Source organism: Haliotis rubra, unplaced genomic scaffold (genome assembly GCF_003918875.1).
Source record: "Haliotis rubra isolate DU_JTF1 unplaced genomic scaffold, ASM391887v1 Scf14, whole genome shotgun sequence".
NCBI classification, from domain to species: Eukaryota; Metazoa; Mollusca; class Gastropoda; order Lepetellida; family Haliotidae; genus Haliotis; species Haliotis rubra.
In genome coordinates, this window is record NW_025765336.1 from 2,427,081 (window position 1) to 2,447,060 (window position 19,980).

The window sequence follows — 19,980 nt, forward strand, 5'->3', positions numbered from 1 at the left end:
GCGATTACAACAGGATTAATGTTGTGAGACACTGTGGGGGCCTAATTGTGTGCCATCATCATCTTTATTCATTTCTCGAAAACCCACCAACGGTGGTATATGAGACAAGTAAATGGAAATATATATAATACATACCAAGATCATAAGGATGTACAGAGAATCACCCGAATCATTTATAATACATTAGAAAGATATGATAGTATAACTAATTGAAAAAGCGTAAATGTTACAAAATAGAATTTTATTAATTTTGGACCTTTTTGAAAACTATTCTAATATATTTTGCTAATCTACGTAAAATGTTGGTTCTATTCCATTTGAGAAGGTTCGCAATCTTTAAGAGATTCAGCCATTGTAGGAATTGATTTGAGATAAAAATGGATCTTCCAGAAATGAAGGCTTCACATTTAAATATATAATGGAATTCCTCTGCAACTACTGGTGAGTTGCAGAGATGGCAAAGTGGGACCAATTGGGATCGACATGAATGACGACCTTTAGCTCCACAGTGAACATATATTCTTTACAGACCTATGTGAAATGTAAACGCTAACTTTGATACAAATTTTGTGACTGGTGGTTGTTACTGAAAGAGCAGGACATGGCTTCCCTTTTCAAGAACAGATGGTGTTTATTCATATATTTTTCGCCACCTTTATGCCATTTTCTCTGAACAATACTTGTTCAATAACGGTTAATAACGGCTTGGTTAATTCAACTGTAATTGTGTCCCTTAGCGTGTTCTCTTTTGTAGGTGTGGGATGACGATGTTGCTGAAATTGCGGCTAAATGGGCCCGGCAGTGTTCGCTCAACCACGAAAGTACTGAAGTTCTGAGAAGAGACCCAAGTAGGTTTTCGATGATTCTCTCTACAGATTAAGGGATATATTTATCAAAATGACTTACGGACCATTTTAGTAATTCTGGTTTAGCCGATTCTTTCATAACACAACGAAAACGCTTTAATGACAGAGCAGTTATTGTAATATGAAGAAATCAGGTGTGCCTTAGCTTATACAACATCTTACACAATCTGGCTAATATCCCTGGAGGTACAGAGGATATAACACATTTTCAGTATAATGATTTGCGCCCAAAATTCGGTGCCTTGGTGTAAATAGTCTTCATGAATAATACAACTTATATTATCATCCGTGCTTTGATGATCCAACGAGCAATCAGTCTCTACAGAGAGAGCGAGTGACTGTTGCATCTAGACAGGCTCATAATGTGTATCAATAACACACTAATGTTATATGGTATTATTGCTAATTAATAACTATATAACGAAAAGAATGAGAATAATTATTTGTATGATATATGATGTCCACATGTTGGATGGTTGTTGTTTTACGCCGCACTCAGCAGTATTCCAGCTACATGGCAGCGGTCTGTATCAGACAATCCAAAGGTCAACGGCATGATCATCGATCTACGCAATTGGGATACGATGACGTTTGTCAACCAAGTCAGCGAGCCTTGCCACCTGATCCCGATAGTCGCCTCTTACGACAGACATGGTTCCTGAAGATCAGTTCTGACCAGGATCTTCACGGGTACCACACGTTTGGTACATATGGTGGCACTTCAGTATCAGTTTGTGTATTTCTTTGTTTTGACAGAGCTTCCGGGTATTCCAGTAGGACAGAATATTGCCTTTGGCCAGGCAACCTTTTTAGATGCTCTCGCAGCCTGGTATGATGAAATCGAGTTTTTCCTATATGGCACCGGTTCTGTTAATGGCGAGGAAGTGCGTCACTATACACAGGTAAGACATACAAGAACTTGTAGAACATACACACATACACCATCGTGTCAAACTTGAAGGAACCAACGTAAATAGTTCGAGTTATCCGAGGTTCGGCACATCCGCATGATGATGACTAAGTAAGGAATAAGTAGGGATGAAACAAGTTCGAGACAAGTTCGACTCATCAAAGTTCCACACAACATTGTGTCGAACTTGAAGGAAACAACGTAAATACTTCGAGTTATCCGAGGTTCGAAACATCCGCATGATAATGACTAATTAAGGCATACGAGACAGGTTCGACTCATCAAAGTTCGACACAACTGTGTTTGGTTAATTCTCATAGCTAGTGATGCAGTTGAAATGACAGCAAATATTGTCATCCATGTCGAATATGACATATGCCAACAAGTATACTGCGTATGTTGACAAGATGAGACAACAGGTCGTTTAGTCGGCGTTGGTTGATGGTTGATGACTAAATATCACCTATCACCTACCCTAAAGCTACTCAGTGGTTTAGTCCATGACTAGTTACAAAGTAAGAATAAAACTACGTCGTCTTTGCTTACACCTCTTATTATCTGATGACCCCTAAATAATGACGTTGAGTATATGTTGAATTAGGAAGATCTTGTGGTTCCTTTTGTCATTTCAGTTTTGCCTGTTGATTGTTCAGAATTTATTGAGATTGTTTGGGATTCCTTACGAGGGTTTAGATTTTGAATACACAAATGACATTTAAATTGCCATTAAGTGTCTGACACTGACGGTGTGAGTGACGGATGGGACTCAACCCAACAAAAGTACTAGAATCGTGCTTTACTGAGAAAGTATAATCTAAACCCTAACGCTTTCAGCACTTGTGGGCAACCCCACCGCCCAGCAATTGAAGGACAATAATCTTAGCATGCAAAGTAGAACCCTATTTCGCCTCAGATCACTACCTCATACACTTCCAAACCTTTGCAAGCTGAACGAACTATGTTATGACGTGATTGAGAAAACACCTTGTTTACAACTTAAAATGTTAATATGTACATTTATTAGGGCTGCACAATATAACCGGGTTTATCGGTATTTACCGGTTCAGACATGAAAACGATACGTATTGCGATACGCTGATCGAAAACCGGTATTTTGACATGCATTCGGAAAACTTCGTAACACTCAGGAAACCTTCGGATATTTCCGTTTTTGAATTGTTCTTTTCCTGTTTCATTAGTGCCAAATGTTACTTACATTTTTATTTTGTCATGATTAAAAGTTTTTATAATAGGTTAATCAATCATAGTGATCTTGTTGTCTTTTTGCTTTATAATCAAGCATTAACTCGATTATATGTAGTTTTTGTTAAAAAATAATCCTTGCAATATATCGCAATGCTTCCGCATCGCAATATATCGCAATATGAAAACTCTCTGCAATACCCACCCCTAACATTTATACATTCATTACAGATATCCATTGATGCCCTGGCTCGTATTGGGTGCGGTCAAGCATTGTGTGAAATCTCTGGACATACGGCCAATTACTATGTCTGCAACTATGTTAGATCGTGAGTTTCATAGTTTAGTCGAACGCGTTGCAACATTATGTTCAGGGATATTGTGACGAAAATCTCAATTTAACGTTCCCAAATTCTGTGACATGACATTACCGTGGCGTCACACAGCTCTTACGATGACAATAACAACCTTCACAATTTTAGATACAAGTTTCCTCACTCAAAGATGGACACAACATTTTGATGAAATTGTTCCATGTGTGCATTATTTGTATTCATTTTGAAAAATTCATTTCCAGTCCAGGTCAAAGTGTCCATAGCATCGTTTTTCCTGTTTTTATTTTTGTACATAAAGTACAATGCCACTTTTTGTCCGTTTACATTGTGATACTCTGAATTCTGTAGACTTCACACATTAGTCGAATTTGGCAGAGTTCATATCTATTTACTACTTTTTATCATTGTCATACTGACTGTAATTCATTTATACAGCAGCTTTTATAATTGGAACATGTCTCCTAACGCTATGTTAAGTTTAGATTGAAAGTGTTATTTTTCACTCATCACCCACTTTCAACAGGGTCTTTCTGTCGGTGGCTGTTACTTTCTTAACTTTTTTGAGTGGCATGTTTAGAAGTTAGTGAATCAGATAAGGACAAACTTTATAAATAAACAACTTTATAAATAAACAACTTCCTAACAGATACTTTACAGATACCTGTTTGATACAAGAATCTGTATCGAAACGTCGCATCATCCGAATTTAGAAGTTGTTCATTTATAAAAAAATTGTCTTTATCTGTTACTTTCTTTATTCCATCTTCCCCAAATAAAATATCCACGGGATTGTGGATAGGTCGTGTACTCCTTGTAGTGAGTGACTGTGTTTAGTTTTACGCCGCACTCAGCAATATTCCAGCTATATGGCGTCAGTCTGTAAATAATCGAGTCTGGACCAGATAATCCAGTGATCAACAGCATGAGCATCGATCTATGCAACTGGGAACCGATGCAAGCCAGCAAGCCTGACTACCCGATCCCGTTAGTCGCCTCTTACGACAAGCTTGGGTTACTGAAGGTACTTCTAACCTGGACCTTCACGGGTTGTACTCCTTGTAGACAATCATACAGAAACGACGTTAAGTTATATGGAATGCCCCTTTTCGTATGGCATGTTATGTCATGTATAACATGATTAAACTGCAGATATTGCTTAGTGTCTGTGGGTCTATTGTATCTGTTTCGAAATTACGTTCACATAATTTACCATAGTGCCAAACAAATGGAATGTCAGACTGACTGGAATCCATGATAAAATCCAGAGCTCTGCTCAAATTGTATAGAATGTTATGAAATATGGTTTATTTGTTGTCTTCAAAGTTATTATCACAGTCATGAAAGTGATTTTTACACGGTTAAGGTAGGATGAATATCTAATGGTCTGTTCCTGGTTGTGTCCGGAGAGGTTTATGGTTTGACATCATTATTTCAGACAGAGAGGCACCGAGGTGAGCAAGCCGTGGTGCAAAGTGAGTGACCCAACTACCACCTGTATGACTGGCTGCTTAAAGCGATCAACTGAGGGGCTCTGTGGTAAACTTAATAATAGTTATAATAACAATAATACCTTTGTCGACTTTGCAATGAATGTAGACTGTCAAACACCTTGTAAGTGGACGCCCTTCCTCGGTACAAACAGCATATCTTGAAAGACATGATGGCATGGCTTGTTGCTCCTACTACCGTCTTCGCCATGCCTGTGGCTTTGACTCCGAGGTCCATCCATGGTACGACCCTGAACATGTCCAGGGCGTCATAGAAATCATGCTTTCAAACTTCTTTGGAATAGGCCCATATACAGCCTCATAAGAATCTAGGCCAACCTGATCTTGTCCGTTTTGACAAAGCCAATGAATTTATTTACACCATTTTATTTTCTTTCCCTTTTGACAGCAATGTCATTGGCAAGATTCACGAATACTATGCTAAATATGCGGACCTCGCCTTTGAAATGTCTCGCTTGCATCCCAAGTACACTGTCATCATCTATCTATCATCTATCATCTAGCCAATATGAATTGGTATCTTTGGATGTGATAGCATTAATGGGGTTTTTTAGCATTATTTTTTCAAAAGAAGTAAAGATGCGCACTACTGGTATTATCTCGTTCCTCATGACATAAAGTCGGGATTCACGCTTCTGGTATTGTCTCGAGTCTTTTTATATAAAGTAGATACTAACGCTACTGACGTTGTCTGTATTTTCCTTCAGATTGCGGCGGGAAAGTCTGTCTCAACTCAGGAACATTGCAACTTGCCACGTGTACATGTGAATGTATTAGTGGTTTTTCTGGTCCATCCTGTGAAACCTGTGAGTATTGTATGTTCATCGTACACGTGATTGTTAAAGTATAATAGGTCTTGTAAGTCAACATCTGACAACATCATACTGGTCGTGAAGAAACAGTAATCCACTCAATCGTGAAGTCACCATTAATCCACTCAGTCGTGAAGTCACAATTAATCTGCTCAGTCGTGAAGTCACAATTAATCTGCTCAGTCGTGAAGTCACAATTAATCTGCTCAGTCGTGAAGTCACAATTAATCTGCTCAGTCGTGAAGTCACAATTAATCTGCTCAGTCGTGAAGTCACAATTAATCCACTCAGTCGTGAAGTCACAATTAATCTGCTCAGTCGTGAAGTCACAATTAATCTGCTCAGTCGTGAAGTCACAATTAATCTGCTCAGTCGTGAAGTCACAATTAATCTGCTCAGTCGTGAAGTCCTATTAATCTGCTCAGTCGTGAAGTCACAATTAATCTGCTCAGTCGTGAAGTCACAATTAATCTGCTCAGTCGTGAAGTCACAATTAATCTGCTCAGTCGTGAAGTCACAATTAATCTGCTCAGTCGTGAAGTCACAATTAATCTGCTCAGTCGTGAAGTCACAATTAATCTGCTCAGTCGTGAAGTCACAATTAATCCACTCAGTCGTGAAGTCCTATTAATCCACTGTTGTACATATATGCTTGTACTATGGACACGTGGCTTTCAGTACTGAATAAAGATTGAAGTAAAGTCTATAACTTTAACATAAACATCAAATGCTAAGTTATACTTTTGGTTTGTCAGTTAACAGATTTTGTGTTCTGTCTTTTCCAGTCCAATGTCCGGCATCCGATCAGTTTTTGTGGCGATACCGGAAACTGTCGATTCGACAACTACAAGAGCGCCTGTCCCTACCTATGTGGTAGCTGTCCTTTAAGTAAGTGAATAGTTCCGGGTTGATCATTTCTAGGCTCCATTACACTTAACATAATTGATACAATTTTATATAGTATTGACATAGTTGTGGTGCTAAAACAGACAGACGCTGAAGTCAAAACATTCGAGAACCGGTACAGTCGAGCAAAATCCAAACACCATTCATAGAGCACAATCCCCACCCCAAACCCAAACCCCATCCCCACCCTGAGTTGTTTCTCGCGCATTGCTTTCAACGATGTCACAATATAGGCATTAAAACTCTTCGCTCGTCATGCCGAAGACCCGGGTTCGATTCCCCACATGGGTACAATGAGTGAAGCCCATGTGTTGTGTTCCCCGCTGTGATGTTGCTGAAATATTGATAAAAGCGGCGTAAAAATAACTCACTCATTCATTAAAACCCTTCACGTGTAACCTTGCTTGTTTGATCAGTGATAATGTCACAGCGTGTTTAGCTCAGTTGTACAAGGCGCCCCAATTATAAGTGTCTAGTTGTTCTGATCAAAGGTTCTTTCTTATCATGCTTCTGCCCTTCGCACATTCATTTCATTGGTTACCCGTGAAGATCTGGGTTAGAATTGGCCTTCAGCAACCCAAGCTTGTCGTAAGAGGCGACTAACGGGATCGGGTGGTCAGACTCGCTGACTAGCTTGACACATGTCATCGTATCCCAATTCGGTAGATCGATGCTCATGCTGTTGTTCGCTGTTTTGTCTGATCCAGACTCAATTATTTACAGACTGGAATATTGTTTGAATGTTGCTGAGTGCGGCGTTAAACATACAAACAAACAATCAATCATGTCAGTGGTCGTGGCTCGTAACCTTTTGACACCTGCATCACGTCCCACTTCCCTCTCACATCAAGCGCGCACGACCCGTGAAGGTCCGATTTAGAATATTGGCCTTCAGTAACCCATGCTTGTCGTAAGAGGCGACTAACGGGATCGGGTGGTCAGGCTCGCTGACTTGGTTGACACATGTCATCGGTTCCCAATTATGCAGATCGATGCTCATGCTGTTGATCACTGGATTGTCTGGTTCAGACTCGAATATTTACAGACCGCCGCCATATAGCTGGAATATTCCTGATTGCGGTGTAAAACTCAACTCACTCACTCACTCACTCACTCAAGCGCGCACATCTTGATATATATACTAGTAATTGAAATGTTATTCAATGTAACCAACTAACCAACTCTTTTTTGTGTTGCAGCCTGTACCAAGGTGTGTCAAAATGGTGGCAACCTCAACACGTTGCCGTGCCTGTGTAATTGTCCTACAGGATACAGCGGCGACCTTTGCCAGGGTAAGTAAGCATTAACAATGTCAAACTGCTGAGTGCTTCTTGTTTAGTTCACAGCTGTACTCTGTGTAAAATGTTGTATTTGTAGGCATAAGCAGCTGTTTTTCAGTGTCATCTTGCATTTGTAGGCTTGAGCGAAACTATAACCTTTACATGCTTTAAGTGTAGGCATTAAAGGCTTATGAACGGTGGTACTCGGAAAATGGAGTTTGATGGTTGTATTTGAGTGCAGTCATTAAAGGCTTATGAACGGTGGTGCTAAGAAAAGAGGTTTTGTTACCTGCATTTGAGTGTAGGCATAAGCGACACTATAACCTTTACATGGTTCAAGTGTAGGCTTTAAAGGGTTTTGAAGGTGGAGCGAGGACAAGTGTTTTCGTTGCCTGTATTTGAGTGTAGGCATAAGCGACCCTACAACCTTTACATCCTTAACAGGGTATTGAAGGGTTTTCAGTGTCATCTTGTATTTGTAGGCTTAAGCGAAACTATAACCTTTACATGCTTTAAGTGTAGGCATTAAAGGCTTATAAACGGTGGTACTCGGAAAATGGAGTTTGATGGTTGTATTTGAGTGCAGTCATTAAAGGCTTATGAACGGTGGTGCTAAGAAAAGGGGTTTTGTTACCTGCATTTGAGTGTAGGCATAAGCGACACTATAACCTTTACATGGTTCAAGTGTAGGCTTTAAAGGGTTTTGAAGGTGGAGCGAGGACAAGTGTTTTCGTTGCCTGTATTTGAGTGTAGGCATAAGCGACCCTACAACCTTTACATCCTTAACAGGGTATTGAAGGGTTTTCAACGGTGGAGCCACGGGGGGCAGGGGGGTGTCGGGCTTCCCTTGCTTGTTCTGAGTGTAGGCAGAAGCATCATACAGAACTTCATATGTTGTATTTGTAGGCATCATCTACAGTTACAGTTTACATTTGAAGGTGTGGTGTACACTGTACGCTCTTGTACATCACAGTGTGACCACTGATACTTTGTACAGTAAATTGTAGCATGGCTTTCGTCTGCATAAGTAATAAACATATAATATCAATCAATATATAATAGACATATACTTGTGCTGGGTATAATTCGTTTATGTACAGAAAACACTCATAATATAATATGTCAAAGGAGTTTTGAACAGCAAGAATATCTGGTGGACTCTATTAATTTAGAAATTAACATTCTTATTCAAAAGGTTCATGGCACTTTCAAGTACAAATAATATTTAATTCTCATGTACATAATTCTCAGACTCTAAAGTGCTACGAACCTTTCCAAGCTGAACGACATCTGGCCAAAATATATTTTCGAAATCTATGAAAGAAGTAAGACCCTGGAGCTCGATCCACACAGCGTTCGTAGCACTACGTCATTCGTAATCCTATGATAAATCACATATATATATATAGTTACGACAGCTCGTAACTCTACGAATTGTAGATCGGGACCCAGGACGATAGTACTCCAGTTTAATAAGAAAACAAGAGGATGTGACATAAATATTCCTCCGTTTGTGAATACTGAATTTCATTAAACCATTACTGTTTTTGTTTCAGTCACTCCGGGTGGTAAGTCTACGTGTTGACGACTGAGGGAGTGAGTTTGGCTTAACGCTGCTACGAACAGTATTCATGTTTCATCACAGCGTTTCATCTTCAAGTTTGGGAAAAGCCCTGTTGTTCAAATATGTTAATAAGGCTGGTGTTGATTCATAGCATGAATCACCATGAATCGAATAAAGGGGAAAATCTGGGATCCAGTCTGTGACGCCAGAAGAACTCAGTTTGCTGAAACCTTGCATAATAGGGCCACATATCCGTCAACCGGACGTTGAGGTCCCCTTGCAACGTTTACTTAGGACACCTGTTTTTCTCATTAAACATACTCTTTTATCATTAAACATACCATTGATGCAAATTTTTAATTTTATAATAAAACATTTTTTTTATATTCTTAATCTACTTCTCGACAGTTATCATTTCCATATAATCGAATTAATATGTGTTCTAAACATAATGTTTCGAAACATAACAGACACTCTGTTTCCGTTTTAGGTTGCACCAAAGTGTGTCAAAATAGCGGCGTTCTCAACTCTGCTGCATGTTCGTGTTCATGCCCATCGGGTTACGGGGGAGATCTCTGTGAAAGTAAGCGTTGTCGTATGTCGTTGTAGTTGCAAATCAGTAATTATGGTCTCTAATAAGGCATAAATAATTATTTTAGCACCTGTGTACCTCAGTTGTAAGTCTTTTTACGATTTCCCAGAAGACTTTGCTATCAAATTGTCCTGGCAGATTCGTCACTTGTTCAAATGCCTTGCGATTGCCACGTTTTAAATCTAAAGTATTCGTTGAGATATAAGAAGATTATTACGATCTTATTCGTTTAACTTGGTCTACATTATTTTATGCAGCTTGCACTAAGTCGTGTCAAAATGGCGGCGGTTTGAACACTCTCACTTGCCAGTGTGCCTGTCCATCAGGGTTTGGGGGAGACTTGTGTCAAAGTAAGCTTTGTTTTGTTTTCTTTAATTATTATCATTTTTGTGGGAGACATTTACATTCTCGAAATCAAACTTTATGTAAATGTAATTTTATATCGTCGATATCATCGACCGAAACAGTTTTCCAGAATTACCATCTACAGGTACTCTCTTTTGAACTTGATAATCTATTAACTAATGGCTCTATGGAATAAGAGGGCGTTTTGTTGGGATTATCTTAGTTATTTCACGGTGTGTCAGTCTGATTAGGGAATAAAGCACAAGTGATGTGCAATCACATGTTCATAACTGTGGCGAAGCCCATGCTGCGAAACCTAGGGTCATGATCCGGGCACGCACAGGGGACGCAACTCTGCTCAATGGAAATGCGGCGCCGTGGAGGATTTAATCTTTTGTGCACCAAAGAAACTTGTGAGACAGTATATGTATTCCTCTGTGGAATAATTATTTCATTTGAAATAATATTTCTGTTCTAGCTTGTACGAAGACATGTCAAAATGGCGGCGGTCTGAACGCGGCTACCTGTCTGTGCTCCTGTCCAGCAGGGTTTGGGGGCGACTTCTGCCAAAGTAAGCTTTTTGTTTTTTTCACATTCACATTCACATTCACATTCATATTCTAAAAAGAGTTGCACACTACGCCATAACACGTGCCCAGGTAAAACAGTCACCGTGGACCGTGACAAGTGATATAAAGGCTGGCAGAGTCCTCAGTATGTCTGTCTGAATGTTTACAATTATGTCGTGTTGTTGTTGAAATGAGATCCGAGTCCTTTTCCATGGATCAACTTCCTAAACGTGTTCGCACAAAACAATCCCTGAGAGAGTGAGACATTATGTCTAGAATACCTCAGCTCGTTTTACAATGTTAACGTTGGGTTGAAATGACCCATGCATCATTATTGCGCTCTTAAACATATCCAACGAGAAATGTTGTTCTTCAACATCGTGTTTGTTTTAACTCCGCTCAAAATGCACTTAAAGCTATAAGTAAGTAAGTAAGTAAGTATGTAACCCTGGACCGGATAATCTAGTGATTGACATCATGAGCACCGATCTGCGAAATTGCGATACGATGACATGCATATAAACGTCAGTTGGCCTGACCACCGAAACCCCTAAGTCTCCTCCTCCTACAAGCTAGGTTGTTGAAGGCCACGTCTAACCCCATGGATTACGAATGTTGTAGTCTTGTGTATTTCAGCATCAAGAAATAACCCCTACGTTGCTCTTTGTTCATGAAATAATCACAGAAATTCTTCCACATGCCTTACGTTTATGCACCCTTAATATGTGTGCTTGCAGCCTGTAACAAGATATGCCAAAATAACGGTGCTTTGAATGCTGCTACCTGCCAATGTAGCTGCCCACTTGGAACTGGAGGAGACCAGTGCCAAGGTAAGATAATGTAAAGACTTAGAGACCGACCGTTTAATCTTCTGTGGGGGGCCTAACGGGGATTTATGCTTGAGATGGTATTTGCTTCAGTCAGATGTTCAGAAATGCATTGTGAATTCTTGGAGGATACATGCACAATACCTTGAAATAAATGTTTCACAACTCCTTGGAAGGAGTGTTGGGGTGGAAATTCTACAATTCTATTTTGTTATGTTTCTTATTCAGAAGTTCCTTTTTTATCCTTTACATTGTAATATATAATCTTTCTTTTCGTAACGTCACTGCCAATCCCAAAATACCACATGTTGATCTCCTAAGAGATCAGCCACTAAACATTTATTAATAAAAGACCCCTAATGTTCCTCAGAGCGGTCATCCCTTAACTAATTTGTAGTACATGTTTAAGTTCTAGCAAGCAGGATATGAGAAGAAATAAGCACATATAAAAATAATCTCAAATAGTGTGAAGAATGAGATGAGGAAATTGTAAGTACAATGCCATTTTTCTGGATTGTTCTTAAATTTCCTTCAAAGTTATATCATTCTGGATAACGGGTCTGTACGAACGGTTCAGTGTACAAAGATGGTTGACGTTTATTCCAGATCTGGATGGAAACTGGGGTCAGTGGGGAGCGTGGAACTCAGCCTCTACTTCCTGTTCCGTCACGTGTGGAACCACTGCCACTAAAGTCGTCTACCGTTACAGATCGTGCAACAACCCCATTCCTATGAATAATGGCCGGACTTGTCTTGGATCTGACAGGGACGAGCGCAATGAAAACTGTCAGCTGCAGCAATGCCAACAATGTCAGTATTTGGACATCAGACTCTAGTTTCTATCGTTCGTCTAAAATCAGCGTGCTAAGATATGTACAACGGATGCTGTTCTGAATGTGGAGAGCGTAGCGTGGTGATGAAACATTTATATGCACTTGGGGCAATGTACTGGTTGTTGGGAGTTTGTCCATGTTGTGTGGGGCTGGATGATAAATCAACAGTGTTATTGGTGGGCACTTGGGGCTAGGTACTGGTTGTATGGAGTGTGTCCATGTTGTTGTGGGCTGGATGAGTTTGTCCATGTTGTGTGGGGCTGGATGATAAATCAACAGTGTTATTGGTGGGCACTTGGGGCTAGGTACTGGTTGTTGGGAGTTGGTCCATGTTGTGTGGGGCTGGATGATAAATCAACTGTGTTGTATTACGTACTTGGGGCTAGGTACAGGAGTTTGATGATAAATCAACTGTGTTAGTGGTGGGTACTTGGGGCTAGGTACAGGGTGTTGGGAGTTTGTCCATGTTGTGTGGGGCTGGATGATAAATCAACTGTGTTGGTATTACGTACTTGGGGCTAGGTACAGGTTGTTGGTACTTTGTCCAAGTTGAACAGTCGTAATATCATTAATAAGACGATGTGTTCACCGGTATCTGTGCCCCTGTTCATTTTATACATAAAAAACCTTTTTCTTGAACATGTAATGGTTGGTCTTCAGAGAAATTAATATCGTATGACACATTTACAATGCTATTGCTAATCATGATTCTGTACTCTGCAACACATTTTGCTCGACACGTTATTTTCATTGTAGCCTGCACAAAACTGTGTCAAAATGGCGGCATTCTGAACGCTCTTTCCTGTACGTGTGGCTGCCAGACAGGCTATTGGGGCGACGTCTGTGAAAGTAAGACTATTTCTACCAATTGTACCAACACATTTCGTAAACCATGATGCAATCAGATATCTCATTAGATCCACCGAATGCAATCGAGAAAGTACAAACAATCACTGCAAAGAGGAACAAACGAGATACCATTGAATTATATGTATAGAATTATCAGGGCGGTGGGGTAGCCTAGTGGTTAAAGCGTTGGCTCGTCACGCCGAAGACCCGGGTTCGAATCCCCACATGGGTACAATGTGTGAAGCCCATTTCTGGTGTCCCCCGCCGTGATGTTGCTGGAATATTGCTAAAAGCGGCGTAAAACCAAACTTAGTCAGTCAGTCAGTATAGAATTATCAATTTAATTACCAGAAATTTTGGAAACTCTTAGTTGTAGCTTTGTTTAATGTAGTATGACACATCTCCTCTAACTTGTATATAAGCTCCTCTATCCTCATGCTGTTCATCACTTGCTTTTTAGAACCTACACCTAAACGTCGCTCTGACAGCAATAAAGAAGTTGTTCATCCGTATATTGTTATCCTTCCTTACTGCTCCAACTTCTAAATACCTCTCAAAGAAGTTACATGGAACGGGTTGTCCAGTGTTTTAGAGCATCGAAATGAGACTTACGTCTTTGCATTCTCCCGGCATGCCATGGTCTTTTGAAATTCTATGATTATGATTTTTTTGGTTTTGGACTAAGGACAAGTTTGCAAAATGTTTCAATTCTGTTTTATGTTTCTGTCGATATGAAACGACTGTGTCTTTACTGAATAATGTTCTCTGCGACCTTAATCCTACTGTCTCACTCATTAGTTTGTTGGTAAACACCGCACTCAACAATATTCCAGCTATGTGTCTGTAAACAATCGAGACTGGGCCAGTGACCAACATCATGAGCTTCTTGTAAAGCATTTAGAATTTGGACAAACAGAATACATGAAACGTTTCATTAATGACAACTTCTATTTATTCTTATTATGACAGTATAGAACAGACTTTATGGATAACAACTTCTTTTTATTCGTGAGTGCGACGTTTCGATACAGATTCTTGTACCGTTGTAAACTCTGCTGTATAAACATCTCATTATTATTTGTACATCATTGGCTTCCACGCCTGTCCTTTGTCTACTCTCTGGCTTCATCAGCTTTCTGCCTAGCCAATTATGTTAATTATGTTGTTTTCTTTGTTACATTGTTACATCCAGTATATATATACTTCCCCCTTCTTCATGTTCCATTATGCTTGACAACGGTACAAGAATCTGTATCGAAACGTCGCACTCACGAATAAAAAGAAGTTGTTATCCATAAAGTTTGTTCTATATTGTACTTCCCAACTTCTAAAATGCCACTCAAAGAAGTTATCTTATTATGACGTTTCATAGCTAATTGTTGTTCCTTCGTTTGGGGACCTGATGAAGGAGAAAGAAGGAGCAAGAATTATCTCTGAAACGTCGTATAAAGAATAAATAGAAGTTGTTATCCATGAAACGTGTCAAGTATTCAACATAATCAGCATCGATCTACGCAACGGTGATACGATGACATGTGTCAACCAAGTCAGTGAGTCTGGCCACTCGTTAGTCGCCTCTCACGAGAAGCATTGGTTGTTGAAGGTCAATTTTAACCCAGATCTTTACGGGTCTCTCATTCAATAATACCACCTGAATATTCACGTGTTTCAGACCGGAATGGAAACTGGGGTGCGTGGGGGAGTTGGAACTCTGCTTCCGGTATCTGCACAGCGACCTGTGGAACGACGACGACAAAGGTTGTATACAGGTACAGACAGTGTGATAGCCCGTTCCCTCTGAACGCTGGTGAGAACTGCCCGGGGATGAACACCGACGCGCGAAATGAGAACTGCGGATTCAGCCAGTGTCCGCCAGGTAAGAATTTATCTCTGAACTGTTAGAATACCGGTCATTTGGGAAGATCAGACACTGCTGCAAGATCGGACTGACTCTTGAACAATTTGACACATGACCGAGTGAGAAATCGTCATATAATATCCATTGTAATCTTCATCAATGGTCTATGGCTCCGAAAACACATTATTCGATGACAATGCCTTAGAAAATTAATTTTGAGATTATTGCAATTTATTGTGCCTGACGAGTAGTGTTTAACAATATGCCAATGGATTGCACGTTGGAATACACCAAAGGTTGAATCAAACAGAAGAATTCACCGATTGACTAGAGTATTACTTCCCACTGTTTGCTTTTTCCAAACAAATCTTCTCCTACTAAAGCACTTTTACAACCAACGTAAGCAGGTATCATATAAGGATTAAACGGACCTACTGTCACTCTTTTTGTACACATATTAAATCATGAATAATCTGTTACAGTTTGTACGAAGTCTTGTCAAAATGGCGGCGCTCTGAACACATTAACCTGCACGTGTGTCTGTCCGGCAGGGCATGGAGGAGATTTCTGTCAAGGTATTGTACAGATCATAATTAGCTTTCCTTCAGAATCTTTCAAAACAAAAAGTGAAATTGCTTTCTAAAAAACAGTACATTTGTGTATATTTTAAAAACACACCATCTGACTATCGCATTGTGACACATCAGTAATTATTACTTCTTCTAGTGTATTTTTCTGATCTGTTTTACTTTAAAAGTAATCACAGTAACACGAACCCCATGAAATCAATTTGATATAATGAACACACAAATGTTACAGCATTTGACAAACTGACCAATGCCAAGAAGTTTCAATTAGAATCCGAGTAATCGGAATCCATACAAGGACGAGGATGCTGAACTGTACAGAACTTTACTGTTCAAAGGTTCCATGATATGAAAATAGAATCAGTAATTGGGATGCATACTGTTGTGGTATTGTTCAAGCCAGTGATGGCATTCATTAGGACCTGCAGGATTCTGTGACAAGCAAGTCATTCAGCCTGACCATCCGATCCAGGAAGTCTTCAGCTCATCTGTCTGTCTTTCAGATAGTAATGGCGGTGTGGCAGCTGTATTTCAGATAGTGATGGCGGTGTGGCAGCTGTATTTCAGATAGTGATGGCGGTGTGGCAGCTGTATTTCAGATAGTGATGGTCAATGTGGCAGCTGTATTTCAGATAGTGATGGCGGTGTGGCAGCTGTATTTCAGATAGTGATGGTCAATGTGACAGCTGTATTTCAGATAGTGATAGTGGTGTGGCATTTCAGATGTGATGCAGCTGTATTTCAGATAGTGATGGTGGTGTGGCAGCTGTATTTCAGATAGTGATGGTGGTGTGGCAGCTGTATTTCAGATAGTGATGGCGGTGTGGCAGCTGTATTTCAGATAGTGATGGCGGTGTGGCAGCTGTATTTCAGATAGTGATGGCGGTGTGGCAGCTGTATTTCAGATAGTGATGGCGGTGTGGTAGCTGTATTTCAGATAGTGATGGCGGTGTGGCAGCTGTATTTCAGATAGTGATGGCGGTGTGGCAGCTGTATTTCAGATAGTGATGGTGGTGTGGCAGCTGTATTTCAGATAGAGATGGTGGTGTGGTCAGCTGTATTTCAGATAGTGATGGTCAATATGACAGCTGTATTTCCGTAATGATGGTCAATATGAAACCGACACAGTCAGGGCTTCTGTCTCTATTTCATACGGGGATGGTCAGTAGTTCATCTGTATTTCAGTCAGTGCTTTTGTCTGTGTTTCAGATAGAAATGGTCACTGGTTTTGTCTGCATTTCAGACAGTGGTATTCAGTGGTTCTGTATGTATTTCAGACAGTCAGTTGTTCTGTGTGTGTTCCAGATCGAGATGGTCAGTGGTTCTATGTGTGTTCCAGATCGAGATGGTCAGTGGTTCTGTCTGTGTTCCAGATCGAGATGGTCAGTGGTTCTGTGTGTGTTCCAGATCGAGATGGTCAGTGGTTCTGTGTGTGTTCCAGATCGAGATGGTCAGTGGTTCTGTGTGTGTTCCAGATCGAGATGGTCAGTGGTTCTGTGTGTGTTCCAGATCGAGATGGTCAGTGGTTCTGTGTGTGTTCCAGATCGAGATGGTCAGTGGTTCTGTGTGTGTTCCAGATCGAGATGGTCAGTGGTTCTGTGTGTGTTCCAGATCGAGATGGTCAGTGGTTCTGTGTGTGTTCCAGATCGAGATGGTCAGTGGTTCTGTGTGTGTTCCAGATCGAGATGGTCAGTGGTTCTATGTGTGTTCCAGATCGAGATGGTCAGTGGTTCTGTGTGTGTTCCAGATCGAGATGGTCAGTGGTTCTGTGAGATGTGTTCCAGATCGTGATGGTCAGTGGTTCTGTGTGTGTTCCAGATCGAGATGGTCAGTGGTTCTGTGTGTGTTCCAGTGTTCCAGATCATATGGTCAGTGGTTCCGTGTGTGTTCCAGATCGTGATGGTCAGTGGTTCTGTGTGTGTTCCAGATCGTGTGTTCCAGATCGAGATGGTCAGTGGTTCTGTGTGTGTTTCCAGATCGAGATGGTCAGTGGTTCTGTGTGTGTTCCAGATCGAGATCGGTCAGTGGTTCTGGTGTGTGTGTTCCAGATCGAGATGGTCAGTGGTTCTGTGTGTGTTCCAGATCGAGATGGTCAGTGGTTCTGTGTGTGTTCCAGATCGATGGTCAGTGATGGTCAGTGGTTCAGTGGTTCTGTGTGTGTTCAGATCGAGATGGTCAGTGGTTCTGTGTGTGTTCCAGATCGAGATGGTCATGGTTCTGTAGTGGTTCCAGATCGATCGATGGTCAGTGGTTCTGTGTGTGTTCCAGATCGAGATGGTCAGTGGTTCTATGTGTTCCACGTGATGGTCAGTGGTTCTGTGTGTGTTCCAGATCGAGATGGTCAGTGGTTCTGTGTGTGTGTTCCAGATCGTGATGGTCAGTGGTTCTGTGTGTGTTCCAGATCGAGATGGTCAGTGGTTCTATGTGTGTTCCAGATCGAGATGGTCAGTGGTTCTGTGTGTGTTCCAGATCGAGATGGTCAGTGGTTCTGTGTGTGTTCCAGATCGAGATGGTCAGTGGTTCTGTATGTGTTCCAGATCGAGATGGTCAGTGGTTCTCGAGATGGTCAGTGGTTCTGTGTGTGTTCCAGATCGTGATGGTCAGTGGTTCTGTGTGTGTTCCAGATCGAGATGGTCAGTGGTTCTGTATGTGTTCCAGATCGTGATGGTCAGTGGTTCTGTGTGTGTTCCAGATCGAGATGGTCAGTGGTTCTGTGTGTGTTCCAGATCGAGATGGTCAGTGATTCTGTATGTGTTCCAGATCGAGATGGTCAGTGGGGTGCCTGGGGAGCATGGAACTCTGCTTCAACCATCTGCTCGGCGTCGTGTGGCACGACAGCCACGAAGACGGTCTACAGGTACAGGAACTGTGACAACCCTTTTACACTGTTCAATGGCCGGTATTGCCAGGGAGACAATAGTCAGTCAAGGGAAGACAACTGTGGCCTGACTAATGAATGCCCTGCACAAGGTAATTAATTCTCTGTTTTAGATGACAAACAACGACATGCTAATATGAAGCATATGTGTATTATTTTCAAGGTTGCATGCAAGTATTACTCTCCCATCGGCCAATACAGTACAGTTTGATTCAGAATCTTTATAAAACTGTATTGATCATTCTATCAACTCGTATCCATATCCATCCCTTAAGACTGCAATAAACATGTTGCTCTCTTGCCCAGTTCGAGTTCATGCACCTTGCAACGTTACGCACACCACCCGGAAGTCTACACTTAATGGCAATTGCTTGGCAAGATATGTAACAATATTCAGTGCATGTTTTAATGACAAATCAAAAGAAAAGACAAATATTGAAAATGTGTAGCCAGTACCATTCCAAATTACATGCAGCTTCACCTGTGCCTCTGAGGCATGCTGTCCGAAATAAGTCTCTGTTCACCAGCAGTAAATGGGTACCCGGTAGAATAGTAACGTGATTATTAACGTTGTATACAAATGCCATTAGTGGCACTTGTATACTCCCCATGGGGGTGAGAAAAGAAGAAGGAATATACACCGATATATTGATATATTGGCACGCGCGTTCAACACGACCAGAGCATGGAGTTTAGAGCTGCATTAGGAGCAGCAATGTTATCGCAGGTCCTTGATCAGTGTTATCATTAAAATCAGGTCTTTTCTACCCGTGACAAAATAAAGTCCCTTAGCTTAAATGTTTAAATGACATGTCGGCGTTTCGCGGCATCAACATTGCAGAAATGTACATAAAACCAAGTTCACTCACTCACTCACTCAAATAATTGACAAGGTAGGACAACTGATCAGACTAGAAGCTTCAGTTCGAGACGACCGTAAATTCGACTTTTACGAGTTCGACACATTATTCGTAAATTTATTCACCATGTTGAACCTTTTGATACAACTTGTCAGCATTTGTTATATTTTATTCCGCTAGGAACACACGGAGCACCCTTGTTATTCTGTCACAAACCTACCTGGCAGATACATAGACAAATTGCTAAATAATTACACGGACAAATTCACTCCTGTTGTTATCAGGGTGTACACACACAGCGGCGATCTCTTTCTTCAGCTCTGTTACGCTCGGTGAGACATTCGTGGTTTATTTATCTCTAAACTGGTCTTCCCATCAATGAACGTTGACACCGTTTT

At 40.9% G+C, this 19,980-nt stretch overlaps 1 protein-coding gene across 1 annotated transcript in view; it reads left to right on the plus strand.

The window, feature by feature from the left end:
• The first annotated feature begins 487 nt into the window (after positions 1-487).
• LOC124268788 overlaps positions 488-19,980 on the plus strand; it is a 40,749-nt gene continuing 21,256 nt past the window's right edge. Inside the window, exons 1-16 of the mRNA XM_046703810.1 lie at positions 488-508; positions 755-848; positions 1,623-1,768; positions 5,530-5,628; positions 6,420-6,522; positions 7,740-7,832; positions 9,377-9,388; positions 9,875-9,967; positions 10,234-10,326; positions 10,800-10,892; positions 11,628-11,720; positions 12,324-12,527; positions 13,307-13,399; positions 15,072-15,275; positions 15,740-15,832; positions 18,605-18,814. Coding sequence (XP_046559766.1) covers positions 488-508; positions 755-848; positions 1,623-1,768; positions 5,530-5,628; positions 6,420-6,522; positions 7,740-7,832; positions 9,377-9,388; positions 9,875-9,967; positions 10,234-10,326; positions 10,800-10,892; positions 11,628-11,720; positions 12,324-12,527; positions 13,307-13,399; positions 15,072-15,275; positions 15,740-15,832; positions 18,605-18,814 — 1,744 coding nt within the window. The remainder of the gene's footprint in view (positions 509-754; positions 849-1,622; positions 1,769-5,529; positions 5,629-6,419; positions 6,523-7,739; positions 7,833-9,376; positions 9,389-9,874; positions 9,968-10,233; positions 10,327-10,799; positions 10,893-11,627; positions 11,721-12,323; positions 12,528-13,306; positions 13,400-15,071; positions 15,276-15,739; positions 15,833-18,604; positions 18,815-19,980) is intronic.